Source organism: Microplitis demolitor, chromosome 2 (assembly GCF_026212275.2).
Source record: "Microplitis demolitor isolate Queensland-Clemson2020A chromosome 2, iyMicDemo2.1a, whole genome shotgun sequence".
In the NCBI taxonomy this organism is placed as follows: Eukaryota; Metazoa; Arthropoda; class Insecta; order Hymenoptera; family Braconidae; genus Microplitis; species Microplitis demolitor.
Window position 1 is genome coordinate 19275900 of NC_068546.1, and position 12256 is coordinate 19288155.

The 12256-nt window shown below is 26.3% G+C and overlaps 1 protein-coding gene across 5 annotated transcripts in view; it reads left to right on the forward strand.

Annotated features, from left to right (window-relative positions):
- Positions 1–8417, forward strand: part of LOC103568456 (RNA-binding protein Musashi homolog Rbp6) — a 518165-nt gene extending 509748 nt beyond the window's left edge. For 4 of the 5 annotated variants that reach the window (XM_053743035.1, XM_053743032.1, XM_053743033.1 and 1 more), the window contains 5 exons: positions 7–108; positions 3103–3168; positions 6229–6500; positions 6745–6804; positions 8228–8417. In XM_053743035.1, coding sequence (XP_053599010.1) covers positions 7–108; positions 3103–3168; positions 6229–6500; positions 6745–6786 — 482 coding nt within the window. In that variant the 3' untranslated portion in view covers positions 6787–6804; positions 8228–8417. The remainder of the gene's footprint in view (positions 1–6; positions 109–3102; positions 3169–6228; positions 6501–6744; positions 6805–8227) is intronic. The other variant, XM_053743034.1, reaches the window with a different exon arrangement.
- The last annotated feature ends 3839 nt before the right edge of the window (positions 8418–12256 follow it).

The following is a 12256-nucleotide window of genomic DNA, read 5'->3' on the forward strand; positions in this document are numbered from 1 at the left end:
TGTCAGGAGTGCCGGCGATTTACTACCACGGGACAGGGGGTGAGAACGTGGGCCGCGTATACTCGGAGACAATGCAACATGTACAACGGAGTGCACTGAGCAAGAAATGTATGAAGTTCGCTGCAATTATTATTTAAACGATTTTTAGTTATTTATTTATTTTTTAATTTACTAAAAAAAAATTGTTGAAACTAAATTGAGGGTACGATCCTATTTGAATACTTTTATATATGTATACACTGTAAAAAAAAAAATCGGTGTTAAAGGTGACCCCGAAAACGGGTGCTAAAATAACATCGTAGTAGTGTTAAAATTTTTTCTGGTGTTGAAAAAAGTGTTTTTTTTTTTTTTTTTGAAGTATCAGAAGTCGAATTTTATTTAAAATAGAAAAAAAATTTTATTGTTTCAAAAATTAATGACACGACAGATTTACCAATTTTTTAAAAAATCAAAAAAATATTTTTCCAAAATTACATGGTATTGTATAGAATATCAGAAACATATTTTTATGATCTTGTCACTGTAAAAAAAAAGTGTAAATCTACGCTATCACAGTGTTAAAGATAAGTGCTAATTTTAAACCCGAAAACGGTGTTAAAATAACAGTAGCGGTGTTATAATTTTTCCCGGTGTTTATTCTTACGTGTCAGAAGTCAAATTGTATTTTGAATACAAAAAAAAATTGTTTTTTTTTTTTTTAAATTAATAATATGAGAGATTTATCGATTTGTGGAGAAATCTACAGAATGTTTATCCATAATTAAATGTTATTATTAAGGAATAAAGGAATTGAAGGGGAACAAAGTTTGATAATTCAAGTCTTTTTGCAAACTAAATCAGCGGAAAAAATGAGATTAAATTATCAATGATCTTAATTGTCATTTTTTAATTAATTATTACCTTATGAAAAACATCAAAATTATAATAAAAATAATAATAATCTTGTTCCTAAATATTTCTGATACACAGTTGAAAATTTTGTGTTCTTGTGTATAGAAATTGAATGGTTTAATACTTTGTGTTAATTATTTGACACCATCAAGTGTAATTTTAACTAAAGTTGAATGTGTTATCAAATCTCAACAGATTTTAAACCTGTATATTATTTGACACAAATATAATGTGTTGAATTAACACAAAAAATTGGGTGGATTTGGGACATGTGATTTGTGTTAAATTAAACATAAATTTTTCAACTGTATAAGTAGTCAAAAATTAATGGAATTTGTTCAGTTTAATAAAAGTGACATTTCTTATTTCATAGGCAATGAAATTTCTTTTATCTCAATTAGTAATAATTTCGTAACGAAATATTATTATTTTCTGTTTTGAAGATCTTGAAACCTTTATACTCCCACCCTACTACCCTCAATTAACTCATTATGTACACCATTTTAACACCGGTTGGATAACACCGCTACATCTATGTGTTTATTTTAACACCACATCGGTGTTAAAATAAGTTTATTTCAACACCGATCTTTTACAGTGTAAACAATTTTTAAAAATCAGGCAAAATGCATAAATTACGAAAAAAAAAATTACTATTTTTATTTTTAAAAAAATAATTCAATTTTTTTTTTGCCGCTCCTGTCACTGCATATGACCGTGTAAAAAAATTATTTACTTAATTATTAATGATACTAACTAAATATTTTTTAGTTAGTACACGAAGAGAAAATTATGGTAACTGTTCCTAGTACGTTTATGAAATATCATCCCATACCGTTATGGTAATGATTACTTGGGATTATGGGATATAGACCCATACTTTCTGGGAAAAGTTTCCATAAGTATGGGAACAATTTCTATCATTATGGTAACAGTTCCCATATCGCATGTGAAAGAATCATGGTAATGATTACCATACTCATAGGAATAGTTCCCACAAGCAAATAGTAACCGATCCTATAACCACATTGTAATGGTTTCTAAGTGTATATGGGAATAAGCTCTATATATTATGGTAACTATTCCTATAATATTATGGTAAACATAACCATCATATTATGGTAATGGTTACCATAATATTATGGTAATCATTCCCATAATGTATGAAAATTATTACCATGATATTATGGTAACGATTACCATAATATTATGGGAATAGTTACTATAATAGTATGAGAATGGTTACCATAATATCATGGTAATAATTCTCATAATATTTAGAAATTATGGTAATTTTTTTTTTTTTTTTTTTGTAAGAAGCGTTTTTTTTATATTACAAAATATAACAAAATTTTAAGTATACAAAAAAACTTTTACTATAAAAAAAAAATTTATTATAATTTCTAAATATTGTGGTAACAATTACCATAATATTATGGTAATGGTTACTATAATATCATGGTAACCATTACCATAACGTATGGGAATTATTACCATAATATTATGGTCACCATTGTCATAGTTACATGGTAACGAGTACCATGATTCCATAGGAACTATTCCGATACCATATAGGAATTATACCCATAATTATAGGAATGATTACCATAATATATATGGGTGCCGTTCCTATAATTAACATTTCAAATAAACCGGTTACCCTGTAGTATGGGAACCATTCCCATAATATATTGTAACTGTTACCATAATTTTCTCTCCGTGTAGTTCATAGAAAAAAAATTGATAAATTTAAATAGGAGAGTACCCCGAAAATTTTCCCTCACTTTTAATAATTTAAATACTAAAATCTAATAACAATAAATGAAAAAAAAAAAAAATCACAGCTTATCAGCGACGTTAAATCGCGTCGCATTTCATACATTTCTGCCACGTCGGTTCTCATATCTGACTCGTACCGTCACGTCCAACTAATTAAAAGTCAATATAACTCTATATACTACCACGAAGCAACACATTGGACTTGTTAAATTATAAATGGAACTCTCTCTTCCAATGATATTTAACAAATATATTTAATTTAAAGTATTGTTATCACAACAATTTATCTGTTAAAAAGTCAAATATTCAGCGTGACGACACGAATAAGAGAGTCGATAAAACATAAAATAATAAATAAAATAAACATGAAAATAATTTTAAAAAAACCGCGATAATTATCGATCAGTTGTCAATAAAAATTTTGTGTTTCAGTGGATCTTACCAACGGACAACTCACACCAAACAACAACACGCCTTTGCTAACGCAAGCTCTTTCTGGTACGTTATTAAAAATAAAATCTCACGCGTTCCTGTTGAAAATATTAAATTTACATATAGCTCACCCAACCACGATGAAAAAAATATATATGTACATTAAGGTGGCCCAAAAGAATCGACTATTTTTTTTTTCGAGTCTCTTATGAGAATTTGTTGGCTTACGATGTTTTGAGAAGCCTCTCCAAAAATCAGCTCGATAAAAAATTTTCAAGAGGTCGCTCACGAATTTTGAAAATATAAAAAATGATTGAAATTCGGATTTTTTACTTCTAAATTTTTTCTTTGTGACAGCAATAGTTTTTATTTGTAAAATCATGTCTATGCTGAAAATTTCAGCCCAAAATTTGAATATTTAAACGGCGCTCAAGAATTTTGAATATTAACTGATAATATGTAACTAATACTTTGAATTAGTTTTTGTATTTTTTTTATAACTCAATTATTGTGATTTCACTAAAATATAACTTTTTCATAACCAAAAATATACAGGACAGTCTTAAACAATAAAATTTGGCAAGTTTTGAATAAGCGAAAAAACCTAAAAATTGAATTAAAAAATAAAAAAATATGTAAATAACTTATTATTTATATTTCTCGGGTTATATTTTCATTCACTGTGATGCTAATTGATGGTGAAAAAATCGAGAAGCTTTATTATTAATATTTAAGGGTCGCTCGAAAACGTCCAAAAGACAGCACTCGGAAACATTCAAAATTCTTGAGCGAGGTTTAAATATTTAAATTTTGGGCTTAAATTTCCAGCGTAGTCATGATTTCACAAATGTAAACTATTGCTGTCACGAGAAAGAAAAAAATTTGAAATAAAAAATTCAAATTTCGATCATTTTTGATATTTTAAAAATTCGTGAGTGACCTATTGAAAATTTTTTATCGAGCTGATTTTTGGAGAGGCTTCTTAAAACATCGTAAACCAACAAATTTTCATAAGAGTCTCGAAAAAAAAAAATAGTCGGTTTTTTTGGGCCACCCTGATGTATATATTTTTATAAACAATATCATTTATTTAAGCCTATGTGGAACAAAGCCTTGAGCAAACTTTCCTTACTTTTATGATATATAAAAAAAATAATCTCTTTCACTTTTCCGCGGTCTTTGTTCTGTTTCCCCGCAGAGGAGAGCGCGATATATATCCCGAGCCCCTGCCGCTCGCAATCTCTTCTCAAATAAATCAAACTTTTGAATCGTGTCCACCCACGCGCCCTACGGCCATCCCAACCTACTAGACCAAACTTTGTAACCGTTTGCTATTGTCGAGAGTTTAAAAGCTGAATGGGTTTTTAGATTGTACGCTGCACGTTCGGTTTGTCATCATACCAAATCTCTCTCTCTCTTCTTCTTCTACTGCCGCTTCATCTTTTTTATCGCTACTTTTCCTAGAACTTTTAAATTCTTCTCCACTCCAATCCACGTTATAAATCCTCATCTTGAAAGAATCGAAAAAACTTTTTGCTCGCTAAAATAAATTCATTGCGGCTACTGGCCATTAAAAATCCTCTATTAGCTATTATTTTGAATCTCATTTACGCACTCGCCGGCTTATAACTATTGGTTTCTTATATTTTTCTTATAAATTCCCAAGTGTCTTAGATGAAATTTATAAGAATTAAATCGTGATGAAATTTAAAATTTAAAAGAAAATTATTTGAAAAAAATTTCCGAGATCAATGCATGGATTTTTATTTTCTCGTAACTCAACTAATCAAATTGATTTAATTAAATTTTTCTATGAGGCTATTCATAAAATACATTCGCACTTATGGGGGTGAGAGGGTCTAAGAAAACGTCCACGTAAAAAAGTGCTGGAGTTAAATTTGCTACGCTAAACTAGTAATAATTGAACCACTTTGTGGTCATCGTAACGACAAATGGAGTAGCATAATGGATACTGTATAAAATTAATCTCTACTGTACTAGTTCTATTTACTATTTGACGGGGGTAAAAATTTGTAGTCTCAATAACTACTCAATGTAGTATGGAAAACTCATCCTGTGGTTTCTTTAACCACACAATTTTATAAGAAGTAGTTGGTATTACTATTTTTGGTGTGTACAATATCACATAATTTGTACAATCTACTCCTATGAGGAGTAAAATGACTGACAAACGAAAACGACAGCGCCATCTTCAACTTTTTTACCCCACTGTGGTTGTACTAGCTCCACAATTGTAGTTATAATTACTACATCTTTAAATGTGTCAATTATAACCTTCAAAATTACGTGCTTGTATTTTACATCAACAAAAATTAAATATTCAATGAAACTATGTTAGTAATACAAGAATTAATTTGTCATAAAGATAATTCAAAATGAAAAATATATATCATGACGTATAGAAAAAAAATGTACTTTAAAAATTTAGTGCGTGTGACATTTCGAATTAATTATTTACAAATCCATTTTAATATATTCAAATACTCTTTGTAAGAACAATATGATATAAATTTAAAAATTTTTAAAACTTTTTAAGTACCATGAAAAATAATAAATATCAATTAATATATATTTAATAAATAAATTAAGGATAAAAAATTATAAACTATAATGTGGAGTAGTAAGAACCACAGCTGTCATTTACCAAGGGGTTGTTTTAACCAACGACAGTAGTAGATGTTACTACAGTTTGCGTACCACAATAGGCTAGTAGTCATTACAAAATGTGTAGTGATCCTATATATTACTATTCAGTGTAGTATAAGTATCCCCAATTGTGGTAAATTTAACTACACCTTTTGTTACGTGTGACCCTCACAGCTCATCAAAAAATTTTGCAAATTTTTCTCTCGGTGTCTTTTGAATTTTATTTTCTTGTTACGACAGAAAGTCATTCGTTTCATATTTGTAAGCATATAAATATTTCTATGTCTATATTTCTATCATGATGGGGCGGGAGGGGGGTAGTCTAAGAAGGTAAAATTTTACGTGACATATTTTATGAATGGCCTCTAAGCTAAATATTAAATTTTTTTTTGTTGATGGAAATTTAAAAAAAAAAAAATGAAACTGAAGAGAAAATTGTAAAGAAAGAATTATTTACAGTGATGAACAACTACCAAGCAGCACAAGCCGGGTTTCAGCCAGCCTCACCACACGGAGCCGGAGGTCACGGCGGGCCCCAGGGCCGGTCATTTCCTGCGGCCAACTCACCCGGGCCAATAGACATGTACAGTTCGAGCGCAGCAGCCGCAGTGGCAGCCGCAGCCGCGGACTCAGCAGTCGCCAGCTACGTACAGGCCGCAGCTAGTCCACAGCCCCCTACAACCGCGTTTCCCGCGATCGCAGTATCTCGCGCCCCGCTCAACTACAGTCCCGTAAGTTTATAACGTAGAACCCCACAAAATAAAAAATAAAACAAAGGAAATGACAAATAAATTACATGCTGCTGATTACTGGTAAAAACAATAAATTTATTGACTAACATTACTAACTCTACTAGTCTGTGTTCTGTGACGAATTATTTGACAGACATTTTGTAAATGTATTGGTTTTTATTTTTTGTGGCTTCATTTTCCTAAAATCCATCGAGACGGTTCTGATTTATTTATCGTGTTTCAGGGTCCTCTGATACCGGCGGCGTTCACTAATGGCTACCATTGAGCCTTGTTAAGACAACAAGTACGTAATCATAATCACCCTGTGGGAATTATTTTTAAGCCTTCTATTGTCAGAGAGACAAAATTCTGTCTCGACACACTTACATCACGAGTACTTGTGCTGTATTAATTATTACTGACAAAATAATCCGCTTTGTTTTTCCTTTTTTTTTTTTTTTTTTTTTAATAACTAACTATATAATATTTAATATTTTAGTTAACAAATTTTATTTTAATTATTTATGACAATAAAGGCATTTTCAGATAGTACCCCTTCCCCTCCCACTTTTTAAAAATATTCAATGACTTTTAATTTTTATGACCGTATTGAAATTTTTTTAATTTTAAAAAAAATTCAAACCTTAATTGAACAAAGGTAAATTTCGCTGAAATAAAAAATTTTAAAAAAATTACTTAGAGTTATCAATTAGGAGTTAAACAAAATTTGTTGAGTAAATTTTAGCCTATAAAATTTGAAAATTTGAATTTAGAAATTGACATGACTTTGAAGTTAGCAAGCAATTAACTATTTTTGAATTTTTTTCAGCAATTTAATTGAAAAAATAAATAAATAAAAATATGCACATGTAGAAAATTTAAAAAACTATGAGTGCGATTTTTGAAATACTTTTTTTTTAATTTATTGTTTATAAAAAATCCGAAAATCAATAGACGGCTAATTTGAATGATACTAAAGTTGTCAGACATTTATAAATTTAAGGATTTTTTTTCAACAAATCGACTACGAAAAAAAGAAAAACTAAAAATATGCACATGCAAAAAATTTAAAAAGCTATAAGTACAATTTTTTGCAATTTTTTTTTTTTTTTATAATTTATTCTAAAAAAATCCAAAAAGAATTAGACGTCGGCTAACTTCAGTATCATCTAATTTAGGTATCATAAATTTAGATTGAGATTTTACTGAAATTTAATAAATTTTGTTTTACCCCAATTGAAATGAACTGTAAATAATTTTTTTTTTTTTTTTCAATTATATATATATCAGTGAAATTGTCCTTTTTTCAATTAGTGCTTTCATTTTTTTCTTTTTTTAATTAATGGATAAAATTATTCATACGCTTATGACAGTTGAAATTCATTTAAAATTTTTTAAAAATGGCGGGCTCTGTCCGAGAATAGCCTTCATATAAATTATTGCGGCAAAAAATACTTAATAATTCTAACCTCACAATATGTTACAATTATTTTTTAGATTTTTTTATACTATCTTTACATTAAAATAATGAAATTATTAATTATTTATCTTAATTCATTTTTATTTTGCACAAAAAAAATTAATTACTTTTATTTTCATTGAATTTTTTTTGTAAGAGTAAAATAAAAATTTGAAGTGGCTAAAAAAAAAAATTCTAACCTCAGAAATTACCATTAATTATGATAGCAATCCGATAAAAAATGACTAAAATAAATGTTATATTTCAGGATGGACGAGAGGGCAACGCGCTATTCCATCATTAACGGCACGAGAAATGTGAACGCCTTGTAAATTTGTGAGCTGGCTTCTGGACGACTGGAATAAATTTTTATTTAATTATACCATATAATTATAATTATCTATCACTATAATTATTATTATTATTATTATTATTATTATTATTATTATTACTATTAATTAATTAATATAATTACAATAACAATTAAAATGATAATTAAAACACAATTATAATTATTATTTATACATTATATATAAAAAAAAATATATATATATGTATACAAACATATATATACAAACATATATATACATATATATATATACAAATATATATACAAACAATTAATATTAATATTGGAATGACTAAAAAAAAAATTTTCGGAACCGCGCTCACACTGAAGCATGAGAGGCGGATCCGCGGAAGAGTTATCGACCCGCAATAATAATATACCTAAGAAAAAATAAAAAAAAAATGCTCGGTACGTCCAGAAGCAAATTGATCCAATTTACAACAAATAAACTAATTAAAATAATTTTAAAAAAGTACAGGCACTATACACTACACACAGGCGACACGGGGTCAGATTGACCGAGACTGCATTAAAATTAATTATTTATTAATAAACATCAACAATAATAATATTAATAATAATTAATAAATAAATAATTAAAAGGTTAGATAAACAACGCGCACGCCCATTCTCGACATTTATTATTATTATAATGAATTTAAATAATTAATTAATAAATGCTAATTAACGTAAGTCTATACAGTATATATAAATATATATATATAAATAAATAAATATATGGTAAATAATTGATGATTAATAGCGTAATCTTTAAGATTCACTTATCATTACTATTATTATTATTATTATTATTATTATTATTATTATTATTATTATTATTATTATTATTATTATTATTATTATTATTTATTTTTTAAAAATTATTTTTGATTAATTTTAATTTATACTAAATTAATTAATTAATAATAATACTTAAAATATTAATTAAAATAAATTTTTAAAAAAAGAGCATTGTATAAATTTGAATTTCCCGCGCAGATGAAACGATTTAAAAGTAACAGAAATATTAAAAGTAATAATAATAATAATAATAATAATAATAATAATAATAAATGTGTGTTGCAATATATGTTTCTTCCACGTGCGATTTATTGAGCCGGTAATGATAATTAATTTTAAACGATAACGCAAAAGCTTTAGGGCCGTTGGTTTTTTAATTCCCATTGCGGTCTAAAAAATACGATTGTTTACTATAATAAAAGGATATAATAATTAATGAGGATATTAAATAATTATTAATTAAAATATATACATATATATATGCCCGGTGGGCAAGTAAGATACAAGATTAATTAATGGTAATTGGTTTCAAAAAATAGCTCGAGCGGCCACGGGTTAAGGCCTCGTCTTCCTGTTTTATGGGCTTTATTTATAGAGAGTATTTTCTTATTTTTATTTTTCATAGAAATTGCTTTTAAATTATTTCGAATAAATAAAATTTTATTAATTAATAAATAATGAGTTTTTTTATTGAATTTAAAATTTTTTTTTTTTGAAAATTATGATCCGTCTTGAACGATAGGATTTTAACTGAGATAAAACAGCGATTTAATAAATATGAGATAAACAGTTTGTTTATATAAATATATATGCAGTGACCGATGACGAAAAAGGTCAAATAAGAAATTTACCGTAAAAAAAAAAAATTTCATTCTCCTAAAAAATCTCGGTCTCATAATTTTGTAAATTAACATGAAATTTATTTGTAACCAAAACACTACACTGTAAAATTTGGGAGTGAATGAGGATTTGATTTAAATCCGAATCCATTCTGATTTGGAGTTTTAGTATTAACATAAACTCCCCTTTGCAGAAAATTTTGGTCCAAGAGGATGGAATAAATAAACATCTGCTCTGAATTTACTCCAGATATAATCCGCGTTCACTCCGTAAAATTTTCACAGTGTAAAAAATTATATAATTTTAATATGATCCTAAAGTTAGCAGACAATTTAATTAAAAAAAAAAACTAAGAAAATGCACATGTAGAAAACTCAAAAAACTACAGGTGCAATTTTTCAAAATATTTTTTTTTTTTATAATTTATCCGTTAAAAAAAAATTCAAAAATTATTAGACGTCGGCTAATTTCATAATCCCGAAGTAACAGGCAATAAATAATTTTTTGATTTTTATTTTCAAAAAATCATTAAAAAAAAAAAAAAAATGCACATGGAGAAAATTAAAAAAACTACAGGTGCAATTTTTCAAAATATGTTTTTTTTATAATTTATCTTTTTTAAAAAAATCCCGGAATTATTAGACGTCAGCTAATTTTATGATTCCGAAGTTACCAGCCAATGAATAATTTTTTAATTTTTATTTTCAAAAAATTGTTAAAAAAAAAAAAATGCGCATGTAGAAAATTAAAAAAACTACAGGTGCAATTTTTAAAAATATTTTTTTTCTTATAATTTAATTAAAAAAAAAAATTCAACAATTATTCGACGCCTGCTGAATTCAGTATCATATTTTAATAAGATCATACTCTCATAATAAACCCACCTTCATTAAATTTATATGATTTACTAAAGTATCTTAAAATATCAATTAAAAAAAAATCATAAAATAAATTCTACTAAAATAGAATATAACATAATTACTAAGCAGTGGGTTGAGTGAACGAAAAGATAAATTTATTGATTTAAAAAAGACGGCACGTAAATAAATAAGAGGTCGATGTAAACCAAAGTATAAAAATATAAATTGATTTGATTTAAATTTATATGTATAAATATATATGTATTAAAATTATGAAATTTATTTAAAAAATGTAATTCCAAAATTACACAAAATAATTTATAAAAATTATAAATAATCAATTAATCTGTTAAATTATATTCAATTGAACAGGGTAAAAATATTTTATTAATTTATTTATTTTTAAAAAATTGATGAATAAAATTTAAAAAAAAATATATATATAAAAGTAATCCGGACACTTGTTATCACAACGAGAAAACTATCAGTTTGTATGAATTTTGTATGATGTATTTTTCGTGGCGTGTGTGCCTGACCTACGCAATTGGTGTCAATTCATATGAATCTAGCAATACTCGATTAATGTCTCATGAATATGCGATTTATTTATGATGAAGAGTTTTTGAATAAAATAAAATAAAAATTTTTAAAAATAATAAAATAATAATGCTTATGTATAATTATTATTACTAATAATAAATAATTAATAATAATAATAATATTAATAATAATATAATTAATTAATTAACATACTATTAACGTCTTTATATATAAATAATAATTATAAAGCACTCGAGGTCGTAATAAGCCCATGAAAAATCCACGACAAATTTATTAACAATACAAATTGATAGTACGCTCGAAAGCGTTTAATATTAATTAATTAATTGATTAATTAATCACGTTATGCATCAATTAATAAATAATAATTAATTAATGAACCTCAGCTTACGTGTCTTTTTTAATAAAATTAATTTTTGTTAAAAATTTAGTAATTTATTTTTTTATATGTAATTAATTTTTTTTTTTTTTTTTTTTTTTTAATGTTTGTAATATTTTATAAATTTTCGACAGTCTAAAAATGAATCACCACTACAAGGGTATAACACCAGCTCAAAGAATGTAATTTTTAAAAAAGTAATTAAATTATTAATTAAATATTAGATTAATGAGTATTAAAAAAAATTAATTAAAAACTAATAATTAAATTTATGATAAATAAAAAATATAAATGAGCAGAATTTTTCGCGCGGCAGCTGGAGATTTATTCAATTTATATAAAAAATTTAGCTTTGATCAATTTATATTGAATACTTTTATTTATTCATTTAATAAAAATGTTAACTTTTCGGTATTTTTGGACTTTTCTCAATTTCTCTTGTGGTTAATAAATAACAAAGGGTATATGCTACAAATCAATGTTATTTTTCGTAACACTAGTTTGTAA